At 42.5% G+C, this 26,123-nt stretch overlaps 1 protein-coding gene across 2 annotated transcripts in view; it reads right to left on the bottom strand.

The window, feature by feature from the left end:
- The window catches only part of EGFLAM (EGF like, fibronectin type III and laminin G domains), a 78,554-nt gene that overhangs the window by 9,942 nt on the left and 42,489 nt on the right, over positions 1-26,123 (bottom strand). Inside the window, exons 9-19 of one of the 2 annotated variants that reach the window (XM_056325167.1) lie at positions 25,557-25,893; positions 23,014-23,114; positions 21,642-21,742; positions 20,457-20,601; positions 17,785-17,974; positions 14,304-14,429; positions 13,325-13,568; positions 8,678-8,789; positions 7,014-7,130; positions 3,576-3,756; positions 920-943 (exon numbers count right to left, since the gene is read on the bottom strand). In XM_056325167.1, coding sequence (XP_056181142.1) covers positions 920-943; positions 3,576-3,756; positions 7,014-7,130; positions 8,678-8,789; positions 13,325-13,568; positions 14,304-14,429; positions 17,785-17,974; positions 20,457-20,601; positions 21,642-21,742; positions 23,014-23,114; positions 25,557-25,893 — 1,678 coding nt within the window. The remainder of the gene's footprint in view (positions 1-919; positions 944-3,575; positions 3,757-7,013; positions 7,131-8,677; positions 8,790-13,324; positions 13,569-14,303; positions 14,430-17,784; positions 17,975-20,456; positions 20,602-21,641; positions 21,743-23,013; positions 23,115-25,556; positions 25,894-26,123) is intronic. The other variant, XM_056325168.1, reaches the window with a different exon arrangement.

Raw genomic sequence — 26,123 nt, forward strand, 5'->3', positions numbered from 1 at the left:
TGGTAGCCAACAACAGCAATATGAAATTTAGCTCTAAGTGCCAAGACTGAGAATTTTAGATAGTGACAAACGCCTGTTTTATCCATAGCAAAATCAGGAAAGCTGTCTAATGTGTCTAAAGAAACAACCACAGGTGGCCCATAGCCTGCAGCCTGCCAGCATCGCTGGAAGATTGCAAAATATGTGTTACACTGGGCCAGACATTCCTCACCAGGTCTGATGCTTTCTGCACTGGACAGTTTCTGACCATGGCAGATGGCAGCGGAGCACGAAAGAAGCCCTTCCTCTGTCACGTCCCACACCAGCACTAGACCCCTGCTTCTCTTCCCTTCAGCAGTGGAAGGTGCCTGTGCCATGCAGCAGCCCTTGCCCTTGCTCTAGCACTCTGATTTTGTCTATGAAGTTTGATGGCCATTTATCTCAGCTTGCTCTTCTGTATGCTCTTCGTTTGTTGCACTGAATTTGGCTGCAAAAAAACAAGTAAATTTTAGCAGTACCTTTGACGCATGCAGGATCTTTGCAACTGGAAGGGAACAGGCCAGTAAGGAGATCTAGGACCAAACACCTTCACTCTCTGCTCGTCACAATTCAGCAAAGAGGCTCTCATGACAAGTGGGAGTAAGCTCTGAACTGCAGGGTAGCTTGAAGTAGCACCTACCCCTACAAAGCCCTCAGACAGCTGGCCCCACTGCTTTGCAGATGCATGGACCAGCTTCACAGCCACTGGTCTGCTTTTAGCAGGTGCTCTGGATGCAATTTAAAATATCAACAGGATGATGTTTAAGGAAGTACTATACAACCCCAGAAAGTATTCTGGCTTATTGACAGAAGCTTGCCAGGCTTAATGGAAATCCAGCTTGCTAGAGCAGATACAGATGCACAATGACTGAGCAGTTTTCACATCATTTGCAGTACTTACCATTTAGGCAGTAACTTCCACACTCTGCAGTGAGTCAGCACAAAACAAAACAAGAACATTTTCATTTTATTTTTCTATAGCATAAGAATCTCCCTTCATCCAATTTCATGCCCACCTTTCTGCAAATGTGTGATCCCTGCTTCCCATTTTCATAAGCAACTATAATCATCCATAAAGGTAGCACTTTTCTATTATTGTTTTGCTCCAAGTATTTATATTTGCCTGCTCAAAACACACAAAGGTGCAGACAGGTAGGACCAGCACCAAACTCATCTGCTAGTCCTAGTTTTCAGATCCCAGTGACTCACCATGCTTTACCCAGGGATCAGCTCTAACCAGGGGAATGCAGTAATTCACTGTTCTACTCCATCTCACAATTAAGTATAAAAATACCTGTAATGCTTCCCACAACTTGGACAGAAGATATAAAACCCAGCAAGGCCAGCAGAAACTCTAATATTAGAGTCCTCAGCCAACAATCCATTATGATAGGAATCAATATCTCATATACCTCATACCAGCATCATTTAAGCTGAGTTTTATAAGTGGCCTGTATAATTTTGAAGAATGAGTCACAGTCCCTCACAAGCACTTTTATTTTTCAGGGCAGTGTTACAGCTGCCTACCACCAAGCAGGATGGAGACTGCACCTGCAGCCATTCACATACCAGCTGAGTGCACTAACCAAAATCCCATCCTGAAACAGAAGTGGACACACACATGCACCCTGCCTTAGCCGTGTCTACATCCTACCGAAGAGACACAGGTAAGAATTATTTTGAGAAATCTGTTCCACTTCATCAAGGTTGCTGTGGACTGTGGTTCAGGAGGGACCTCCATACTCTCTGCACATCTCTCAGCAAAAACTTGGATTTTCAGTGGCAGCTGAGGCTGCACGTGGGGGGGGGGGGGGGGAGAGGCACCTGAACAGCAGCCACAGGCAGCAGGAACTGGCTGAGCATCAGTCAGCAGGTGGTGAGCAACTTGGGGTTTTTTTCTCCCTTGGGTTTATTTCTTTCTCTCCCTCCCTTTATTACAATTATTATTGTTGTTATTACTGTTTTTTATCTTTTAATTATTGTTATTTATTTATTTATTTCAGTTATTAACCTGTTCTTATCTCAGCTCATGGGTTTTACCTTTTTCCAATTCTCCTGCCCATCGCACCAGCGGTGGGGCGTGAGCAAGCAGCTCCGTGGTACTCAGCTGCTGGCTGGGGTTAAACCACAAAAACAGGTGACTCATGCTTTTGTACATTTTTGAAAATGATTGGATGCACATAGGAAGCAACCCCCAGGATCTAGCCTCAGCCAAAGGCACAAGGCCCGTCAGACTGACCGTGAAAGCCTGGACACCCACACATCTTACAAGAGGGAGGAGAGCAGTGGCATGCCAGCTGAGCAGCAGCACAGCAGTGCCACAAGGCAGGTGCAGTGGCAGGCAGCTCGGCACACTGCTTTTGGGGCTTAGCACAGGTTGGAAGCAGGCAAGTGGCGAGGGGCTGTGGCCCGAGCAATGCACAGGAGCTCACTGAACAGGCAGGCAGCCACACACGCAAGCTGCAAAGCATTCACTTGCCTTGACTCCCCCTGGAGACCTCGCTGCTGCTGCTGCTGCAGATACTATCTTGAAGGCTGGAGCTTAGCACCCTGCATATACCTAGCAAGCCAATATCACAATTCTCCCTCCTCCCTACAAAGAAGCCAGGATAAATGACGTTGCTCGAGCTATTAGCTAGACCACAACAACGTAAGCAAAGGGGTTTCTTGCATTGTATTTTAGTAAATTGTTTTTGTTCTAAGATATTGTCTTTTTGCTCAATCTATTCATCATGATTTAACCAAAACCACTACTTTCAACTCTGAAGTTTGTGCCTGTGAGAAATGAAGGAGTGAGTGAGGACAATAATGTCAGTCAGCTATTTTGAACTGAGCTCACTGTTACATTACAAAATCCTCCCTCAGAAATTTTTCAAGCTCAAGTCTCATAGAAGGGAAACATCTCCATCTAGTGGAATAACCCAAAGGACATTTTTTTTTGACACCACACAATCTGAACACTTTCCTGAATCTAAGGTTTGTACTATTACAGTGGCTCTGGGGAAAGAAGAATAATGTGCATCTGGGCAGGTTTCCCTCCTTGGTGGTCTCCATTGCCGTACTACAGCAAGATCTGTGCAGATGGTGAAATTACCATCAGAGTAGTCAGTGTCTAAAAAAGGACTAGACCTTTCTGTATATGAGAACAGCATTTGTTGTGAGCCCTAGGGAAGATAAAATTACCAGGGTTATCGATGCTCATGCTTCATGATGTAACATAATCACTGGCTGGGGGATGTTGGCAGGAATTCCCCCTTTGTATAGCACTGCATAATTAGAAATGTGTATGAAGTGTTCAGTGTTGGCCACCACAAGCAACCAGATACCAGGCTGCTATCTATGGATCACAGCTCTGTGCTGGAATAACAGTTACCATGTTCCTAAGTAACAGAAGGAATTCATCCCTGGGTAAATGGAATGTGCACGGATGCAAAGGGAGCTCTGGCCTCCAGTGTTTCTATTTTAAGGGATGTGCAAAACCACAGCTGTAGGTGCTAAATCTCACTTATTTTTATGATCAACTCCAGATCTCTGGATTGAAATGCAGCCATCATTACCTTTTTGGCAATGTTGCCCATCAAAGCCCAGGGGACAGTCACATTCATAGTTGTCCTTCTTGGGAACGCAGGTGCCCCCATTTGCACATGGTGAGCTCACACAGGGGTGGGCAGCATTTGCTAGGTTGATTCCAAAAGTGAAATCCTGTTTCACATCGATTGTCCAGTCATTCAAGATAATCTATGTGTTAAAAAAAAACAGGGGGAGGGGAGGAAAACATATGCTAAAAACTGTCAAATTCCCAGTGTTGTACTGCTCGTCAGAAGACCCATCTAAAAGACTTCAGAGAAACAACCCTCAAAACTTGGCTAAAAAACTGTTTATTGTAATGTGTGTTTTCCAGTCTCAGAGGTCCAACTCATTCTGTTGCTCACCCTGACCCACTGGAGATTAATTTCTTTTGTGTTTTGTTAAACAGCCTTAGGCAACCCCCATGTGGGGTGAAGCTGTGTGGGATTCACCAGTTCTGTATCTGAATGCTGGTGCAATGCTTTGTAGCTGAGCTGTGAGCTAGAACAGTAAAATTAGATGAACACTGCTGAGAAAGAGTGTTCCTGAGATCAGGAAACCCCCCAGAAGACATGTTGACAACAGAAATACTAAGTAGAACAGCTTGTTTTTCACATTGTCTATTGCTTTCTAGTACCTCATCTTGCCGGAAAGAAGCTACAGTTAAGATGGATGAAAAACATAACTAATTACCTCACAAAACCATGTGCATATAAACTGAAGAGAACTGTTAAACGCTGGGATTTTTCCAATGTGTCAGCAGCCTAAGTTCTCCAATATAACCTGACATTTTTATAACCTCAGCTGATAACTTGGCAGAGAGGTTACATGTGGGTACAGCTTCTGATGCCAGTGACCTTGAAACAAGAAGTCCATTTTCACAAACAGATTTTAGGGCCTGAAGTGAGAATGGTAATAGTTACTCTGGCTCCTACATAACTCAATTGATGCATCTTAGGGAGTCCTACTGGGGGAAGGGTGTGCATCGTGCATACTCTGTTTGAAACAGCTCTAAACAACAGCAGGAAAACATCCAGTCCTGTTATAAAAATGGGTCAGTGAAGCCTCCACTGCCTTTTCAGCTTCCTTCTAACTTCTGGCTAACCAGAGGTTAACAAGACGCTACTCTTAAACATATGTCTCATTCCTGGGATTAAACTTATATTCAGCTTCTCGTCGTGCCCTTTTCTGCATCATTTCAGACTCAGGTACTCCAAGAAATCTCACCCTCACGTAGGAACTAGCAGACTACAGCGGTCACTTCTTACCCTTATCTGAGTAACTACACGGATTGAGGTCTTAGGTCCTTGTATACACAACATGTTTTCCAGTACCTGGCGATGTTTGTCGCTTTATTTCTATACAATTCTCCAAAATCCTACTATGTGTATACACAGCAGTCAATTAATAGCTTCCCAGTGCCCGAAAGGCAGGCAACACTCTTCCTTGACAGCCCAGTCAGGCCTCTGGGAGGGCAAATCCACCCTCTTTCCTTCCTAACTACAGCACAGAAGGGTGGGCTCACACCCAGCATTTCCCAGTCCTTACCAGTGCCTCTGTACTCTAGGGTACAGCTACTCACCTTGTAAGTGTGAGCTATGTCAATTGCTTCTAGGGTCCCTATCTTGCCCTCCCAAAATGCACTGTATTTAGTCAAGACCACCTTTCCGATGATGCCCGTGTGACTGACCTGTTCCCATCACTATTACAAACTCCCACAATTATCTTGAACTTCATGTTTTCTGCTAGACAGCTAACAAAGAGTGAAAAATGCTGGACCAAGTGATGAGACCACTTACACTGAACTGCAATTACCTTCCTGCCCTTGATCAATTGTTATGAGATGCACTGTTAGAGCTTTTTATTTAAGTAAATATGATGCAATAACTCTATAATTTAAAACTCTGAGGATTCAGGACCAACCTTGCAGTTTTATCCAAGTATGCCTAGGGATGTAAGTCCAGTTTGAACTTTTGATTAGTTTTTAGGACTTACTATGGATTTACAGATTTCTTACCCAGAAGAGAGCTGCATCCATGAACAGCTGACCGCACTGGAACATCATCCCTAATGTCTGCCAACAAAGGAAAATACCTCCTCCATTCATGTGCCCCATGTAAAAACGTAAGAGGGGAAGGCAGTGAGGTGTGCAGCTGCTGTGTGGTACAAGAATACACTAGCTGAACTGGAATCCACTTTAATTTGTGAACCTCATGAAGTTCAACAAGGCCAAGTGCAACGTCCTGCACGTGGGTCAGGGCAATCCCAAGCACAAATACAGGCTGGGCAGAGGATAGATTGAGAGCAGCCCACAGTAGAAGGACTTGGGGTTATTGACGGATGAAAAGCTGGATATGAACCAGCAATGTGCACTTGCAGCCCAGAAAGCCGACCGTACCCTGGGCTGCACCAAAAGCAGCGTGGCCAGCAGGGCGAGGGAGGTGACTGTGCCCCTCTGCTCCACTCTGGTGAGACCCCACCTGGAGCACTGCATTCAGCTCTGGGCCCCCCAACATAAGAAGGACATGGACCTGTTGGAGCAGATCCAGAGGAGGGCCATGAAGTTCATCAGTGTCTGGCTGGAGCACCTGTCCTATGAAGACAGGCTGAAAGAGCTGGGGTTGTTCAGCCTGGAGAAGAGAAGGCTCTGGGCAGACCTTATTGCAGCCTTCTGGTACCTAAAGGGGGCCCTACAGGAAAGATGGAGAAGGTCTTTTTGCAAGGGTATGTAGCAGTAGGACAAGGGAGAATGGCTTTAAACAGAAAGAGGGTAGGTTTAGATTAGATATTAGGAAGAAATGCTTTACTGTGAGGGTGGTGAGGCACTGGAACAGGCTGCCCAGAGAAGCTGTGGATGCCCCATCCCTGGAAGTGTTGAAGGCCAGGCTGGATGGAGGTTGGATGGGGCTTTGAGCAACCTGGTCTAGTAGAAGGTGTCCCTGCCCATGGAAGGGGGTTGGAGCTATAGGATCTTTAAGGTCCCTTCCAACCCAAACCATTCTGTGAGTCTAGGAATCTATGATTCTTTTTTGCTCATAACTGTATTTGTTAAATCAGACATTTAGCTGCCCCGGTCTGCATACATTTAAGTATTGAAGCATTTCTTCTGTTCATTTATTTATATACGATGCCACAGGGCACTCTGAGGACTCTAATCTTGCACCATCCTGAACTCAATCCCATATGGCTTCTGCTCACTTATTCGTACAGGAGGGAAATCAATAGGGAGACTGGCAGTAGTAATACTTACTGCCTATTAAAGTTAGAATGACTTCTCACTGTGAAATATGTGTTTAAGCCCTTTGTGGTGGGCTCCTGAGGTGAAATCTTGGGAGTATTTTGAATACTTCCATTGCAAGTGCTATAAGGATATGTTTCCACCTAAAGTGTACTCTGGATGCCTCCCACGTGTTTCTCTGGGCAAATACCTTCTGGATGCTCCCACTGAAGGGTTTGAGGATCCCAGAGTTCTTCTTCACAGCATCATAACTAGGGACTCCGCCAATAAATATTTCCGAGCTGCACTTAATCTGTGTGAAAGCCCCCTGCAATAAACATAAGAATAACATTTTATTCGAGTAGCTAGAACCATGCCTGTAACTTCAGATTAGCCAACATTAGATGCTATAGCTTACTTTAATGCCTCTTTACTTCCGTTAATTGCATTTCTTTGTACAATTCTCTTCAGAAAGCCACTGTAGGACACTTTCTAGTGACCATGCTTTATCGTAATCAAAATTAACTGAAAAATCTGAAGTATTTCAAAACTGGAATACTGAAGGAAGAAAGGAGACTGACTCATTGTCATTTCTGACTGCATATCTAGCTCTATTTGCAATGACTTGAGGTATAATGAAATAAATCTAGAACAAGAATTAGGTTCATAAAGTTAAAATCAGAGCAAAGTCCATGCAACAGAGACTCATTTAATGTTACCAACATGTAAAAAGATAATCCATAGCAAGTTACAGGGCTAAATGAAGGAAACATTAAGTTTGCATTAGTTACCAGAAGCAGTTGCTCAGGATACATGATGGGACTAGTCAGGGTCTTGGAGTGAACTGAAAGATGTTTAACAGCTAAGGACAGGATAACTGTAATTCCAGTCCTGTAGAAGCACCTGTGATTTCTTTGCTGGCAGCTCCTTCTGCAGCTGCACTGTAGCACTTAGAGAAAAAAAAAAAGGAGTCTTCATCTTGACCCATCTATCTAAAATCTCGACTGCTGTGTTTGAATGTTTCCCTGCTCAATTTGTTCCTTGACAGACAACTGGAATTGCAATTTGTTTATATTTTTCAAGGGAAGTCTAAGCTTTAAATAGTTTCCCAGTTTACAGAAAAAACTGCAGATTCATCTGCTAACAGGATCTGGAGTCTGGTTTTCTGGCCACATTCCCCAATAGTAAAGAATAAAAGATATTTTCTAAGCAGTTCTAGCCTCAGATTCTTGGGGTAAGAAAGTACCTCTGTGTATGCATTTGAGTGTTTAGAGTGAATACACTGCTCAGTACAAGCAAAATTTCACCTTATTACAAATTTTATTCACTATGACCTTTTGGTGAAGGAAGAAAAAAATGCAAGTCATCAACTGCCTGAGTATTCCAGCCCTTACTCTGTCCTGATAACAACTTTTGCAAGGAAAAGACAAAGAAACAATTGTCTTTTGGCTCACCTTTCCAGCACAATATTCAGAGAGAGGTAAAAACAGGACTTTGTGCACGTAATTTTCAGTATCCTCCTTCTCCAGATGATGCATTTCATAGTGCACACATTGTTCAACAGACCTAGCCACAACCACTAAGTACCAACAAAAGAACCTCAAGAGCATGTATGAACCAAACACAAAAAAGTGAGTCGTTACATGGCAAGAGCAGATAAGGCTGAGATTTCATCTGCCTTTACAAGGATCCCTGTCCTCAGAGGGAAGACTTCATGTGAAAAATTCCAGTTTTGGGCTTAAGAAAATGTTGCCCTAACATGTATACTTTTTTGAGTCTATAAGAACTTTTTTTGCCAGAAGCCTGTGTAGTTTACTATGCAATCATTTTATAGTCCAACAACCGTATTCATGACAAGCCATGTCATACGCTCACCTCTGCCATCCCTTCCACTGGCTTTTGTTTGTCCACTTGCAGGATGCCATTCTTCGCTGTGCGAGACACTCGCAGTTCATGCCACTGACCCAGACTGACAGGTTCTTCACTCCTGTTTTAAGGGGAAGAAAACTTTCAAGTATTTTACACTTTTGCTTTTCTAGTATTTTCAAATATTAATGTCATGTTAAAAAGTCAGGTCCTCTGGGATGATTTTTTAAATAAAAAATAAAAACAAATCATTGTGTTTCTTTCCTTATAAGGAAGCAACATAACTTCTGAGCCCTATCAGCAAAGGAAAATAAGACCATGTTCCTACAGCAAATAACAAGCACTCTACTTTTATTTATAAGTGAAACATTCCTATAATCAGCATGCATTTAATATACCTATGAACTAATTATTCTGCTCAGTCATTTATAATGCATAAAGACAAATTTTTTTCTTAGCTGTATATGATGTAAGCCTGGAGATAAAGCTTCCCACTTAATGGTCAGTCTAGACCCACATTCTTCATCCTTTTTTAAAACAGAACTACCTTGTGTTGGCTTATCAGCTCTGTTTATGCAGCCTGTTACAGTGACTTCTACACACACGGACACAGGCGCACAGCCTGGCAGGTGTACGTTAAGGAGAAGTAACTAAAATATGATCCTAACGATATGATGAGATATTAGGTCGGAACAATAATCCTCAGTTATGCAAAGTATTCACCAGTCTCAAAGGAAGCATTTCAAAACTGTTCTTATAATCTTTATTAGTTCAGGACTAATATGAATAGCAGCCAGTATAAAGGTCAAAACCACATTCCCCTTTGCATGTTCTACAGAACTTTGTATCTTGTTTTCAAATTTACTACATTGGTTTTATATCTAGATTTTACATCTAAATGTTATCTTGCAGTCTTTCCTCCAGGAGCAACAAAAACTTGTGTTTGATTCACTGGTCAAGCTGGAAAAATCAGAAACCATGTTATCTAGGACACTTGAAGATGTTCTGTCTTTCAATGAAAAAATACAAAGTAGTTTTGGGGGAAATAATGTTTTGTATTTTCAGGCTACTTACATTTAAAAATGCAAAAAAGAAACATTTCAGATTGAAAGAACTGAAAAAAATGTGATTTGAAATAGTGAGTCAATAGTGATTCAAATGTTGATTAAAAAAGGTATATAATCTTGAAGATGTGAAAATAACAATTTTTTTTTTTTCTTTTTTTCTGAGCAATCAACCTGAGCTTTGAAATCTTTTTGTTGTATCTATTTTGCTCCTCCAAATTTTCTCAAAGCCCATTTTCATCTGTTTGGACAATGTTGGCAATACTACTTCGATGTTTTTTTTCAGAAAATTTCCATTAAAAATATCATCGAGTGACGCCATTCACTTGTCCTTTTTCATATGCAGTAGCATTTAGGGTTTAACTGTCTTGGGTAAATCAACAGGCAACAGAATTTTATCACCTTAAGAAGTCAATATATACATAGAACAGAACCAGATAGGCTTGGCTACCTAGTAAGTGGCAATGCATTCATTTTATCTCCTCTGCTGATTAGGTCATCATCATGCTCTGCTAGATTTAATTACAGTTAGGGATGATTAAGCTTTGCAGTCATCACTCTAGAGTTGCAAACTATTTCTTGGATTCACAGGCTTTTTGAAACCAGCATGAGTTTGGTAACACTTTCTGCAGCCTCTTGAACACTTCTGGCCTTTCATGTGCTGTGACATTAAGGATTACCTCTCTGCATAAACTGAACCTTAAAAACTACACTAAATCATGATGATCTTGATCCTGCAAATGCCTGGTCAATGGAAATCCCAGTGGAAAACAAATTCTCCTCTGAGACAACTTGCTAAATAGCTCAGGTTCTGCATCAGCCCATTGGCTTGGCATCCCTGCTCCCTCCTGAGCCCCCTGCACACACCACACTGCCTCCACCCCAGGTCACTTCAGGCAAAACCCATGCTTCATCAGCGTCAGCTTTCCTACTGCTGCTGCTGCCATACACAAATGAGCTTGCCTTATCCTTAGTTATAAAGACATTATAATTGTGTTCTGATAATATTATAATATTTAACAGCCTGTCCTATGGAAGAGATAGTCAGGATGACCAGAGTTATATCCCTTTTTAGGACAAAGGGTAGATGTGAAGCGGTATGGTGAAGATCAAGGCAGACTTTTCAGTGGATATTGCCCAAGCAGGCACACAACCCTGGAAATTTATTTATCTGATTTAATCACTGACAGAGCTGATGACAGGGTGTGAGATGCCCAGATTATCTAGCAAAAGGGCCTGAACAGGACATCCTGACAACCTTCAGGGAAAACTGCCAGTGTCATGAGTCTCCCCTGTTACCCAGCTATCCCACCTCACTTTTTTTTTTTCCCACTGCACATGACCCAGGTGCTAGCTGGCGTCCTGCTCGCTATTCTGCTTTCCAGTTGAAAGGGGCAGTTTCCACTCCCAGCCACATGCTTTTACATTTTACAAGCCTACATCTTGGTTAAACTTTAGTCCAAGGTGTTTTGAAAAGCTACAATATTCTTTGGGGGAAAAATTTTATGTCTACTTTCATACCTTACACTTGCCGGTAATAATAGGAATTAGATGGCTGTAAGCAGAAAAAGTCTGAAGGCTGTTGTAAGAAGGGCCATTTGGGGTTGGAGCAAAGGTCTCTGACATAAGCTATTTCTGCTGCTTTTCAGCAAGAGAAAAGAACAGGGCGAGTATGAAGTGATTCTTCCCTTGACATATCCTCCCAGCTTCTGGCAACCTGTCACTTAGCCATTTCCTGAGTCAGAGACTGCATCCGTACAACCCTGTTTGATCTCCCGCAGCAGAGCTTTCTTCAAATTTGTCTAATGGTTGTTGGGTATTTTTTAGCCTATTTATAGTTCTGGCATCTGTAACATGCTGTGACAATTAATTTCCACAACTTATTTATGTGCTGTCTGAAAAAAAAAGAAGTCTTATTTTCTTCGTTAGTTACTTTTTTTGGTTTACAGTTTAACTGGGCTCCTTCTAATTTTAATTTTAATTTTAATTTTAATTTTAATTTTAATTTTAATTTTAATAATTCTAATTCTAATTCTAATTCTAATTCATTCTAATTTTAATTCATTCTAATTCTAACTCTAACTCTAATTCTAATGCATTCTGATTCTAATTCATTCTAATTCTAATTTTTTAATTGAAAAAATACAGAATAAAAATACTTTATTTATCTCCATGCTATTCACAATCTAATCACAATCATGGCTGCACCAAACTCTTTCTTTTCCAGGTTGAAGGGTCCTGCTGTATTTGTGGAAACTGTTTCTTTCCCTCCTCCGGATATCAACACCACTATTTTATATATTTTTTTTTTTTATTTTGCTAATCTCTTTGGAAATGAAGTGACCAGAATGGCAGCAGTTTTTCAAGATGAAGTGCATTGTGGGTTTTTGCAGAGGCATTGTTGCTTATTCCACTCCTAATAATTCTCCACATTGTGTTTACATTTCTATATTTGTCTCTAAGCAGTTAGCTATTGCTTTCACAGAACCGTCCATGGTGACTCCAGGATCTTTCTCTATCTGACAACAGTAACTGTATTGCCACAGCTGTGCATTGTTAGGATTGTGCATTATTTTGCATTTGCTCCCTTGAAATTTCATCTCTCACTTTGTCGTCTGAATGGATTTGTTTGCTTGAGTCCAAATTCAGTGGAAAATCAGTACATTTCTCCTAATCGCAGTAAAGCCAAAATCCCTCATGTCCATCCACAGGAAACATACAGTATACAAGACCTGCAGGCAGTGTGCACATTTTGCATAAGCTTTATAGAAATTATTTCTAAATACTAGGTCAGCCTGGTCAAACTGGCAGCCTCTTGGATGACATCCAAGTACTGAGTGCCTACCTTCGTCCCATCGCCTTTTCAGAAGAGTCCAGAGACTGGGCACTCAGTTACACTGAGAGAATGTGCATTTTTTAAGGCATTTTGTTGCTCCTATCCTAGACATTAATTTTAGGAAGTGATGAATCATTCTCAGAAGTCTGTCTTTGCCTGGAAGCCTGGCTGACTTCCATGTCACGATAAATAAACCATGTATTTATCTTTTAGACTGCTTAAGTTACATAAATTGGGTATGAGCCTCAGATGCCCCCCAAAACAGCACTATGTGGAAAGGGGGGAAGTGGAGGTGTATCTTCTTGTGACACCCGCAGCCCCATACTTCACTGCCTGGCACTGGAGACCAGGGAGGAGGATGCTCACTGAAGTGCCAATATTGTGCAACCCCGTGGCTAGAAAGTATATGCGTAAAGTATGTATAGATCCCTTAACTAGCTAGGGTACAATGTCATGGAGGCAAGAAGGGAATTTCTGCAATAACATACAGAAACAAAAGTAACACTGCAGCAAGATGGTGTCACAACATGGTAATGTTGATAATAAAGTTTTGAAACATATACTTATGTAGGAAGAAAATCCTGTCCCCTTGAATAGAGCTCTAGTGTTTCTGTGCTTCCTTAGAAGAAGTAGGCGCTAGAGGCTGACAGGCTGCCATACCTCATTATAGGCTATATATTACTCTTTCCAGCCCATTCCTCCCCTGGATCAGCACTGCGGCACTGTTGGGAAAGAAACACCAGCAACGCCATTTACCTGATAACAGCCGTTCCTGAGCCACAGTCAAACCTGAACTCCACGTAACCAGCCACCAAGTTAATGGAGAGGAAATCCTTGCTGTCTGTGTCGTAGCTGTACAAAAGGACACCAGTCTCTAAATCTGGACGAAACGTCATCTCAAACTCCATGAAGGAAAGGTAATTCTGTGGTTCCAAGGGCCAGGGTGTGCTAGCAAATGACCTTAAGGACTCGTTGAACTGAGGTATGGCCAAGGTGAGTGCTGGAAATCCAGAATACACAAGCAGGTAATTTGAGGCTCAAAGGTAAGGGATTGACTCCTACCAACCAGTGTCAGTTCCCTTTGTAAAGTACTCAGAGCTAATGCTAAGAAAAACAACCTAAAAATTTAATTTTCCAAATATTTTTTTTTCCTAGCCAGCACTGTTTCACTCCTTAATCCCTTCCTTTTCCAGGGATGTACTTGTATTATAAAGCCTTGTGCTCCTTTTCTTCAGTGATTCAGCACAGTGTTTTCCAAAGTAGCAAGCATGCACACAGTGGGAGGTGGCATGAAAAGTTCTGCAGCATAGAATATGATGCTGCATGAATTTGACTATTTGTTTGTATCTGCAATTTCAGCAAGAAATTGGTATTGAGTCCTTTACCTTTCAGAATATACAACTGACACTGGTTTTAGGAGAAAGTGGGGATTTTTTTAGAGTTAATGTGCACCTGTGGAGTGGTACATTATTTTAACTCCTGAAAAGTAAGCTTGAGATGCTTAATTATCCTTAGTTTTAATAAGCAAAGAGGCTTGAGAATCACTGGCTGTGTAGGAGCTGGATGTAGCCCCAAAGTGAATGGTGGGGGAGGGTTTCACTATGTAATTTTAAAAAAGATGAAGTAACAAGTACTCTCTTCTGTCCATGTAATAGCATAAGACCTCACTGTGGAAAAGACATTGATCACTAAATAACACATACAAAGAAATATAAGCAGCCCAGCATCCTCTCACCTTCTTCACAATGATGTCCTTTAAATCCAAGAGGGCAAAGGCAAATGTATGAATCTGCTTTGCTTGCAGTACAGGTACCACTGTTGATGCAGGACGCCTCATCACAGATGCCACTGCTACACTCACCTAAACAGAGAGCCAGAACACTGATTTAGCAGAGAAATTTGCCAAACAAGATTTATTTGGCTGTTGATCATTCCTACTAACCAATACAATTTGCTCTCCTGCCTAGATTCTTTCCCAGTTTGTTACATAGTGTGCAATTTAAACAAGGCAACTTGATTTTTAGCACTTGTTTTTAGTACCAGACCAGCAAGAGGCCTTAAAAATAGTAAAAATTAGCCCTTACTTACAAAGCATGACAGTTGTACCTCTCAATCACTCCCTTGATTACTGTTCTTCTGCTCTTGTTCGTATCTGTATTTTCCCATAAAACAGAAATATCTGTAGGTTGTTTACAAGCACTGTGACTTACTCAATTTCAATTACCTTAAGTGCTTCTTTGTAAATACACGTCATAGTAAGCATGGAAAGTATTAATCACCTTCAACTAATCTTATTAACTAAAATGAGGTTGTCAGTCCTCTTGTCTACACTAAAAGGGATCTACATCATCTGCATATGGCCTCTTTAAGAAGCATTTCTACCACACTGGCACATCAACTAAAATAACAAGGAGATGATTTCTTCTTTTTTGAATTAAGCTGAAATTGTTTGAACAAATAATTTACTTATTTCATTTTTAAAACTGCTATCTATATAGTCGATTATGCAATGGTCATATGTACATATACTGGAAGTTCTTGTTGATTCTGTTTAATTTCTCCTTTGTTTTGGTTTCTGATTAAATAATTCTCCCCTCGTTGATAGAAACAAACTGATCTTATACATTCAGAAAGGCCAAATTAAACATGTGTGCTATAGAAGTGCAAGCACATCCTTTGCAGGGGCTAAATGTTTATAATAAACAATTACACATTTATTTTGAGGCACATTGAAATACTCCCTCTGGGATGACACAAGTCTTGTGAGGTAGCTCTGACAGTAAACACTGGAGTTTTGTTATCTGAGATAACTGAGAGAGGTCTTGCAGAACTACTGCAGGAAGGGAGTATGTCCTTCTTGTTTTGTTTAAATACAGCACTTTGACTGTAAAGAAGGTTTCCAGACCAGGACTCTGCAAATCTTCAGTAAGGTACTCGTGTTAGTACAGCACCAGCTTTACCGTCTGAATTCCCATCCCACTGCCAGAAAGAAAAGCACAGAGAAGTATGCAGATGTAAATGGTTGATGTGCTGATTCACCCTGATCACTCTGCTGTCCACGGTGGAAAATAACCTTTCTCACTGACTCAGGACAAAAGCAGTACTCTTGGGTCACCTGGTACTCCCTGCCAGACCCGACTTGTTACATCTACAAATTTCCTACTAGGAGACTTCTACATCTACAATTTATCATTGTAGAGAGGGAAGGTCTGAGTACAGCAGCCACAACACACAGCTCCAGGGCTAACACAAGGAGCATAAACAAAATGTACAAGCCTCCTGGAAGGGAACAAATTCTCCTTCCACTTGGAAGCGGACAATTAGCCATCCAGACAGCTGCCCCATGCCCCGCCATGGGAGCAGGGGTGCTCACAGTGCCCATTGAGCCACCTTTTCCCCTTCTGGGCTGCACTGTAATGGCCAGGCTGCTCTCACAGTGTCAGTGACTGCCTTTGGGCCAGCACAGGTGACTACACCAAAAAGGCAAACCACAGGCCTGACAGCTGCATCTGCTTGGCTGCAGTGGTAGATGAAGAAGGGTAGATGAAGACCAGCGGGAGTCCAAGGTCCTGTCATGCCTGCTCCAAACCACGAGCACTGTCTCCCCTGTCAGCCCCTTATCTCACAGTTTGGTGAGCTAAGATATAGCCAGCAGAGATGGCGTAGGGGTGGGATGGAGCCCTCTCCTCCCCACCCTCAATTCTGTGGTCCATGTACCTGTATAAATCAGGATGATTTATACACTATGCCAATAGAAAAGAAACAGAAGACTGGCTAGCAAACACCAGCCCTAAGCCCTAGTAAAGTTCACTTGCAATTTATTTATTTTAAGCTTAACTTATACGGCATATTGTTAGCAAGTCTCCCCTTGCAGAGTTTCATATAAGTGTGTGCAGTCACATAAGGACAGTAAGGCTCTATCAGTTGTGAGTCACACATAGCAGAACGCAGCCTTTATTTTCATTGATGTTGATTGCTAATGCAGTAGTATGTGGAGCATTCATGGATGGGAATGCAGCTAGCTGCAACCCAAAAGGCAACAGAGATTAGAACTCAAGAGAACTTCAGCAGGACTTTCATCTGTCTATCTAAATTCCATAGATTCTCACTCTATCGTGAAATTACTTTCTGATTCCAAAGTCTTTTCAACATCTGCTTCTTGGGCCACTCTGTTCTCCCCCTATATTGCACAAAAGTGTGGTCATGGTTTCTAGAGAATACAGAGCAATTGTTAAGACGTTTCTAATTAATCACTTCCTTCTTGGGTTGCCAAATGCACAGCTACAGAAGAGAAGAAAGATGACTTTGTGGCTGAAGCATGGCATGCAGAGTTCAGTGATACGAGATCTATTTCCTGCCCTTTACCACTTGCTTTGTGACTTCGGTTTACTCTTACTCTTAGACTGTTTAGACTTGGGGGGTCATTAAAGCAAGGATTTTGTTGCCCTGTCTATTTTTCCAAGTGCCCATTATGTGGGTGAAATATTGATGAATAAGTAAGACAGGATCAGTTTATCAACTTCCCTACTTCTCCATCTTTTAATCTGTGAAGGGGAGATAATATTATAATACCACTTCATAAAGCTATTGAAAGAATTTATTCCATGGTGTTTTTTAAAACATACTGTGACTCTGGAAATGAAAACAATGATGGTAACCAGGAAAGCCTATTTGCCTCAGCAGTAATGGGGTTTAATGGGGAGAAGTCCTTTGTAATGGCCACAGCACTGCTGTAGGTTTGAAATATCCCTGCATTGCTTTGGACAAGTGCAATGATGCCTTTAGGCAAAACTCGTTTTGTTGGGTTTTAAATACAAACACAGTGTACACACCATTGATTTCCTGACGATGTGACTGTCAGTCAGGAGCATGAAGAGGCATCCTGTGCTGGTAGAAATACTGGTGCAGATGTAACTAAATCTCCAATACTGAGTTTCCTGTTTGCCCATAGGTACTGATTTTACTATGCATTGTGCAGGATAACCGTGTCCACAGGGGGTTTTGGTATACTAAACAGTGACGTCTACTTGCACAGTGTGATAAACCCTCCTACTATAGACCCAGCAAAACCAATGTGCAAAGGCACAGAGAAATACCATGCCAAAAATAGAGACAGCACCCTCCACCACTCAGACCTGGACTATTGCTCAATTTTTTTCAACAGCCAGTAACCCCTGGTTTACCGCTGATTAAAGACCCCCTACCATTACACTTACCGACATCAGCACCACTGAGAGCTTTCCCTAATGGCCAGGGCCTCATATCAATTATCTTCCCGTTGATGCTGAGTGACTGAACGCAGCCCTGAAAACCACGGTTGGTGCCTGTGGCTCTGACCAGCCAGTACACGCTGGGGGCACCACCAACGTAGAAAGGAGTCTGGAATGTGATTTTACTATACTGGCCCTAAAGGGAAAACAGAGCATGACATCATGTAGAACAGACATAACACAGGATAACTAACTAAGCCACACTGGGTACGTACCGATTTTTTTCTCTACAAAGAATTGTATCAGAGGATATGGAAGTTGCTCATTGGTAACTCCTTTCCATTACTCATTCCTTCAATCACTCTTTAAATGTTACTTTTTGCACCCGCATCCATCGCGATAATATAGACTATTAAAAGCACAATCAAAAACTTAAAAATCACTATGTCCCAAGAAGGGACTGTGATCGATCTTTTGCTGCAATACTTTAATTTACTTTGTCAGAATTGTTTGTCTTCTAAACTCTAAGTGCTGAGGGACACAGACCAATGTGATAGTGCCCTCTGGACAGAACCCAGCAAGTGCTTAGTGTTAACAATAATGAAATGACAAAAAAAGCCAACCCAACCAAAAACCAGCAAAAACAAAGACAAGGCAAAAATCCAATAAAATTACAACTTCAGTATGGTTCAGCTCACTTTTCCAGCACCAAATTTACTCCCCATCTTTTTTTTCTTTTTTTTTTTTTTTTTTTTTTTGGTGTTAACCTGCCTATAGTATTATACACGTACAAGTTTACTAGCACTGCTATAGTGCACAGGCAGGATCAAGAAAAAAAACAAAACAGACCATTTTTGGACCACTGAATCAAACTTAATGCTATTGTGGGCAATGAAGTCATAATCCCTTCCATCGATCTATCAGAATATATGTCTTTTGCCTCGCGCTCAGAGGCTGTTTTAAAACATTGCTGCCCTTTAGAAGAAAACACTCAAAATTCCTACACTTTTTCATGGCCAGTTTTTACCAATGTGTCCTTCTGACAGCACTGACCTTTAGCCTAAAATCTTTCTGGATTTTTCACTCCTTCCCTGCCTCCATAGTGTTTATAATAATAAATTATATCCCTACAGCCTATATTTTGCCAGGCTAAATAAGCCAAGTTTATTGAGTCTACAGGTGTTTGCTGCACAGTGCACTGTAGAAACATGTCAAACAGATACCAAGTTCAGCTGGGAAAAATAATTCAGGTAGAGCCTGTAGCTAAAAAGAGTTCAGATTTCCACAGGGTTTCATGATGGGCACATGCCAGGGCTGTGGGCATACAGCTCTCCAGCCTGCCTCCAACCCGCTGCCATCTCCTGTCGCCTTTGATGCTCCTGCCCGGCTCTGTCTGTCAAGGTTCTCTTCTCTGTGTCAAGTCAAAATGAACGAGGTCAGAAAACACTGCCACTCTGCTGACAATAATTCAGGTCATTCTACCTTGGAACGGCTGGGTAGGACACTGGAGCAACAATACTAGAGAAGCAGCAAGTTCTGGTGGAGAGCACCACCTAGAGCAATTAACCTTTTTCTGCTGCAGCTACATCTAGAAAAGCGTGTGTCCACCATTAAACTCTTCTTGTAATAGACTCTGTGAACCATAACCCTCCTACTAGCCCTTTGTTGCACCTTTTCTTCTTCAACTTCATCTTTCTCGGCTCTGGGTGACCATAGTCCTGCATAGCCTGATGCCATCTTACCGAAGTGCTGTACAATGGCGTTGGTCTCTACTGGACATACCCTTCCTGATTCACATTTGCCCTTTTGCACACCCTCATAGCATTGGTAACATGTATCAACACCTGACAGATACTGAAACCCTTTCCTCTGTCATTTCCAGCTGAGGAGAACTCAATGCACAGCATTTTTTTCAGTGTGTCTGCAAATGAAAGTGTAAAGTAACAAGATGTTGAAGCCACTTTTTTTGCTGGGCTAGGGATAGCAGGCTAATAATGGCTATCAAAGGGAAAAGGAAAGACATCTGAAATAATTTCCAACTGCCTTCTTGTTTCAGTGACTTCACTTCTGTTTTCTGGCCTGGCAACTGATGAGCAAGTCCAGACATCTTCCTCTGTTATATTTTTTCTTGGCAGCCTCATACGAAATTGTTGGTGTTAACATAAGTGAAGACACAATGTCTGTCTCCATTACTGTACTTAAATCTATGTCCATGGCATACATGTCATTACAATTCTGTATACAAATGTTGTGTGGCTATATGCACATTATATTTAAACATATATACACGCATACCTAATTTTTGTGGCTGAGGAAGCAGAGCAGCTCCCTGAGGCTTGAAAAACAAAGCAATCAGGGACAGTAGCTGTAAAACCTGCCAAACTGTTAACAGCAGCCTGTACCTGAGACTATTGAAGTGTAGCAGAAGGGCAGCACAGCAAGTATGGAGGACAACAGGGAAACTGATGGGATTCAGCGCTGGGATATTTATCTCTGTGATTTCTAGAATACATATGTGGAAGAGTAATCTGTACACTGATCTTGGTTCACTTAAATGTCCCAACACTGATAAATAAAAATGTACTTTTAAAATCTGATCAGACTTCTTCTGGCAAGAAACAATGTTATCATAACCTCGAGAGAGCCCAAGGTTGAGCTGCAGGTGCAGGGTTACCTACCTGAGACCTTCCTGTCACTGGAGCATCGTTGTCCATCCTGAGCCAGCCATTCACCCCGTCTCTGAACAGTGTGATGCTGTGCCAGTTCCCCAGCTTGATTTTGTTTTCACTCGTTATGACTGCAACTCCAGTGCCACAGTTGAACCTGGGAGCATGAGACAGACAGGGCAAGGTGACAATCTTACAGTAACCAAATAACTGAAAGTAATTTTTAGATTCAAAATACTCCCTTCACTCCTGGGAACCTCTCTGTTTCACATTGCATATTAGCAGACCACAGGAAAATTAGACAGCAGGTCCACATATGATCTGTTCTAAGTCTCAAACTTCATTATCTGTCTTTCTCCCATGGAGAAGATTTTGCATTCTCTGGCCACACCAAGTGCATTGCAAAGCTTGCCAACAGCTGAAACTGTTTCAGGATGGAGGGTATTACAATCTGAGTTCCTGCTATCACAGTAATTTCTCTTGGGAATTTCTCTAGCTCCCTGGTAAAAGGCAGCACTGTATCAATAACTCTGTGATTCTATATGAAGCTCCGTACTGATTAAGAAAGAGACCTCCAGGAGCACCTCTGTGGAGCTGGATGTGGAGCATTTTCTGACTGCTGTTCAGTGCAGGTGAACAGAAACAGAACTAGGGCACATCACCCACTTTGTTAGTCCCCACTTTCAGAGGACTCACCCTCCCAAGTAAGGAGATCCTTGAGATACTCTTTCACATGCTTCATATCTATGGGACTGCAAGAAACTCCCTCTGTCTTCAATTAAAATACCTGCAAATCTTATCTAAACAAGGGATACAGGATGAAGTTCCAGGCCCTTTGCTGGAATTAAAGTTATGATTTTGCTACATTATTTGCAGGCCCTTTTGCTGTGAAGAAAAAAAGCATTGACTATGTACAGCTCAATACACCATAATCTTAACAAATACCGTGGCTCACTGGCATTCCTGATAACATAGCAATGAACCCCAGACTAATGCCTTGAAGAAAACTGAATTCAGCAGGGCACATGTCCACACACTAAAGAAGGCTAAGAGAAAAAAATGTTGAAGAATACGGTCCTTTTCGTGCACTGCATGGGGAAGGAGTCGAAGACACAGCAGATATTTATCAAATATAGCAGTACCAGGAGGCAGCAATCGCCGCTTCTCTTTACACCTGGTGTAGGGTGGAGGTTTTACCTGAACTGGAGGCTACGCCGGATGATTGCCAGAGATATAAAATCACCACGGCCGTGTTCATTTTCTCCACAGTATAGCAGCAAACCATCTTCTGATTCTGCCTGCAATCATTGCATCAACATAAAAAATCAAAGTCCAAGCCTCAGAGTAACAGATAAAAGCAAGCAGCATTGGGGGATTTTTCTCCAGATAAGGGACAGCATTTTTCAAATGGGGTTTTTAACTTGCAGGATCAGAAATTGCTGATCAGTTTTGAATACTGCATTTGAAGAATCCAGAAAAACATTGCTTTAATGTTTAAGGGGTTTAAGAACATCTATTTACAGTATGATACTACCATACTTAAAAACAAGCCTGAAAGCATTACAGACTGTCAGACGTGTCCCATATGGGACCTCTGAGCACAAAGTCTAACAAGGATGTCCTAGGAAGCCTGTTTAGTGTAGACACATAACTTACTGCACATGAATACACACACCCTGCTTCACACCTTCAGTGATCCTGACACTTTTCAAGCCGAACAACCTGTGCAGGCAGGATTCCTCCATATGTGCACGGCAGCTGACACAGTGGCTTTTCGCAGCCATCCTGCATTTTACACTGACAAATCGCCAGAGAAGTGTTAGTTCACTGCGTGAGGCCACAGACTGCTGCTCCTCTGGTGACAGTCTCACTCCTAGGCTGTGAGGCTGGCAAGTCTGCCTCTCGTGGGAGCAGGGACGCATCCGAGAGCTCGGCCACCCTCCCTATAGGCATCCCTACCAGTTCTGTCCATAATACACAGACTGCATTAACACAAGTCACTGTGGGATGTACCCCATAACTTCAGACGTGTAGTTTAAGTAGTCCAGTATCTTGCATGTATTGGTAGCTAGTGCCCCAAACTTCAGGGGTGGAAAATAAATCTTGCAGGGTTAGAAAGTAACTCTGAATACAGGGCAGTACCCTAGTCAGTACAAGATCACAGTTCCTTATATGCAGAGATACTTCAAGCCACTTCCAAACTGTAATTCACAAAAAATTCCAGGTATACTTCAGCCTGTAGCTTATTCACAGAGCTCTAACCTTGCCAACATATGTTGTTACTGGTCTGCAACATCAGTACTGCTAGTTCCAGGGATCCTGTCATGCGTTGCCTACCAACAATGGGTGTAAATACTTAAGCTCAGTTTACCAACTTCATCTGCATTCACTGAAGGTGAAGCCAGATCTTTAGAGATGAAGATTATGCATAGGCTCAATTTATAAGTATATCTTATAAATTGAATTATAAGCTATACTGAAGCTAAGTTTTTGTTCCACTGTACAAAGCATCAAAATAAGCAAATAAGATTTAAAGCTCCTATGTGAGCTTGGAAGTGCTTAAACTTACCCTGAATTCAAGGGTAATTTGAAATGTCTGATAGGAGTTTTTAAGTGGTTCAAAGGTGATGTATGAGTAGCCAGAGAACTGAGGATACTGGATAATAATATCTGAAAAACAAAGACAGAAGCAAGTTTTCTTTCATATAAAAATGGATATACACATTTAGCACTAGATAACACCAGGCAGAGCTCCTCCAGAGACAACCATTAGTCAGCAGCAGCCAACAATCAGTTAACTATGTCCTCCCACCACCTTTCATAACTAATTCCTTTATTCCCAAGGACCTGGTGGACTTGGAAAGAAACAGGGTATGCGGGGCCAAATACTGCTCAACAGTTTAATCACTGACTTCAGTGGAACCCTCTCCAGATTTTCGTCCTTGTTACAGAAGACAGAAACCATCAACTTTATATTTATCTTCTTCTGAGAATTCATTGAACACAAAGACAACAAAGTAATTTTCTGTTTTGTGGGACAATAAAAACATATGCTGGCAATGCAGCCAGACTCTACACCGCATTAGTCACTGCTGCTCCATAGCTGCTGCATCCAGCATCTGGAGAATCCTTGGATGGCTGATAAGAGCCCAGCTTCTTCCAACACTTCCCTCAGGCCAGCTCAAGGCAGAAGCTAAACGGAGCAATGGGGAGAAGAGAGTCCCTGCAAAGCATCTCTCCATCACTGGCTGCAATGGTGGTCCTTCACATTGCTCTTGTCAGCCGGCATTATCAATCCTCACCCCCTGTAGTCTTATGCACCCTGGCTTCAGCACAGGAAAAGAAAACCAGAGGGATGTCTTACTGCTACCTTTGCAGCTCATTTTCCTAAGAAGCTCTGAGGACAGACACAATTTCAGGCCTGAATTCTTATTTTTGCAGTGGATCTAAGTCTAATCAGGAAGGAAGGATTTTTGCTATTTAAATACTGACTAGGTTTTTCTTGAATATTTGGATCTGGATACAGATCTCAGCTTTTTTGTTTGCAAGACATACATTTTAGGCTGTGGTGAAGAGAACGGATGCTATAAACCTGAATGCAACCACAGCAGACGGCAGTTAACTCATGCCCTGATCACAAACAGAGCTGACTGGACCAGAGCTCCATGCAGCTGCTGATGGCAAAGAAAAGACTGTTTTCATTCAGATTAATATATTGTTTAATAATATTGACTGCTGTGAAGAAATTCAGAACAAGGGAATATTGGTACATGATGCTACTGCTTACCAAGGAATAGTGTGCTGCCTTGTTAAAAATAGTGGGTTTGGCCTGATGTTTGCGAACCTGCTCTACAAGTTGTATACAGCTGTCAGTTCAAATAAATCTTTGACTTTTCACACTTGATCAAGGCCAAAAATCACATCTGCAGCTGTTCCATGTGACTGAGTCACAACAGACTGTTTTCAGAATGAGCTTTCTTTACTCCAGCACCCGGAGGGGAAGATCAAACACCCTTGGTGTCTGTATCCCCAGTGCACAACACTGCATCATGAATGCCTAACACTAGCCTTCAGAAGAAATGTGTGTCCCTGATGCTCTGCTGTGCGGCAGGGCCTTGGCAGGTCAGATCAGCATGCAGAGTGACAGATCAGCTCGCTCTTAGCTGGTAGGACAGCACCACTACAAGCAATGGGACACCTTGTTTGCACAAGCTCTGGCAGTCACCTGAGCCCTTGGCCACCAAACCAGAAGAAAAATTGCTCCCGTGGTGGGGAAAGCAAGTTGACTGGCCCACCAGGTGATCAGCTCAGTGTCAGACCCAGTGCCAGGGCAAGGTTAGGTCTGCAGAGAGGACAGGAGAGTGGCAAGGGAGGGAGAAGCTGATGGCCTCCTTCAGCTCAGCAAGCTCTTTCTCTGGCTCAGGTACCCTGCCGGGAGGTGAGAAGATAAGTGGCAAGTCCTGATGGCAAGTCCTGACGGAGACAACACCACCTCCTCACATTGACCCAAGCTTCAGGTCATACTTTCTGAACTGGGAAGGAGTATTGTTCCTCCCTTGCCCCACAACTCCAGAATTTCTGCCCTGCAGACCATGGGGAAAAGCCTCCTCTGGAGATGGTTTTACTGTGAGGGCTCTGTCTCACATCCCTGCTGCAGGATCAGCATCATCCAATGGACCACACTGGGAATGCGGGTGATTCAGGGCTTCAGCTGCAGGCAAAAGGTAACGGTCAAAGAGGGGTTGAATGTCCTTGCTGGAGGATGTGGATGCTATGGCTGGACTCTGCCAGGCCTGGGTGCCTACCAACACACCTGTCCCCATCACCAACCCACTCCTAGGTGGCGGGAGGAGAATTAACCTCCCCTGTGCACTTTCACATGGGATCTGCATTCAGCTTTATTAAAGAATGACTTCTTCATGCCCAGCTGAGGAAAGAGAAGCAAAGGGGCTGATGTCTGAACTGGGATGTAGAATCTGTTGTGTTGCTGTCCTTAGGGGTCCATTAAGCCCAGCTGGCTATTCCCGAAGTGCACTTTGGTCAGTTCATTGCACAGCCACTCCTTGCCCCAGGCAAAGAGAAGCCAGCAGCAGTGGGCACACAGAAACCTACCTTCTGTACATGTCTCTCCTCCTTTTCCCAAGTTGCAGTGGCAGCGTGAGCCACCACGGTCATAGTCGTTGATGCAAAAGCTGTCTGCAGAACAGATGGTCTCATCGCAGGAAAGATCAAAGAAGCGTGCGGCAGAAGACATGCTGCCCCGCCTTGCTGCCCGAGCTGTAGTTGCCCTCGGTGTAGTTGAAGGTCGTGTGGTGGTGGGAGTGGAAGTAGTGGGCTCAGAAGTTGTTGTAAGGACCCGTGACAGGAGCCTGGAACTAGACCCTGGTGGGACCTTAGTTTCAACCAGAAATTTTCTGTTGCCTCCTTTAATAGCAGGAAGCGGTCTGAGCTGAAAGAAAATACAGAAACAAAAACTCGGTAAAACCTAAAGTGGAAATGTTAGGTAAAACCTAAAGCTATGGAAATGAAATTAATACCTTCTAAGATACAGATCCAAGGCAACTCATCCTCACCAAAGAAAAAGAGACAACCACATCATTACATCTAAGCACACAATATCAGATACTAAACTTCCTGACAAGAACGGACACTTTAAAATATCAAAACTATAAAGAAAAA

Source organism: Falco biarmicus, chromosome Z (assembly GCF_023638135.1).
Source record: "Falco biarmicus isolate bFalBia1 chromosome Z, bFalBia1.pri, whole genome shotgun sequence".
NCBI lineage: Eukaryota > Metazoa > Chordata > Aves > Falconiformes > Falconidae > Falco > Falco biarmicus.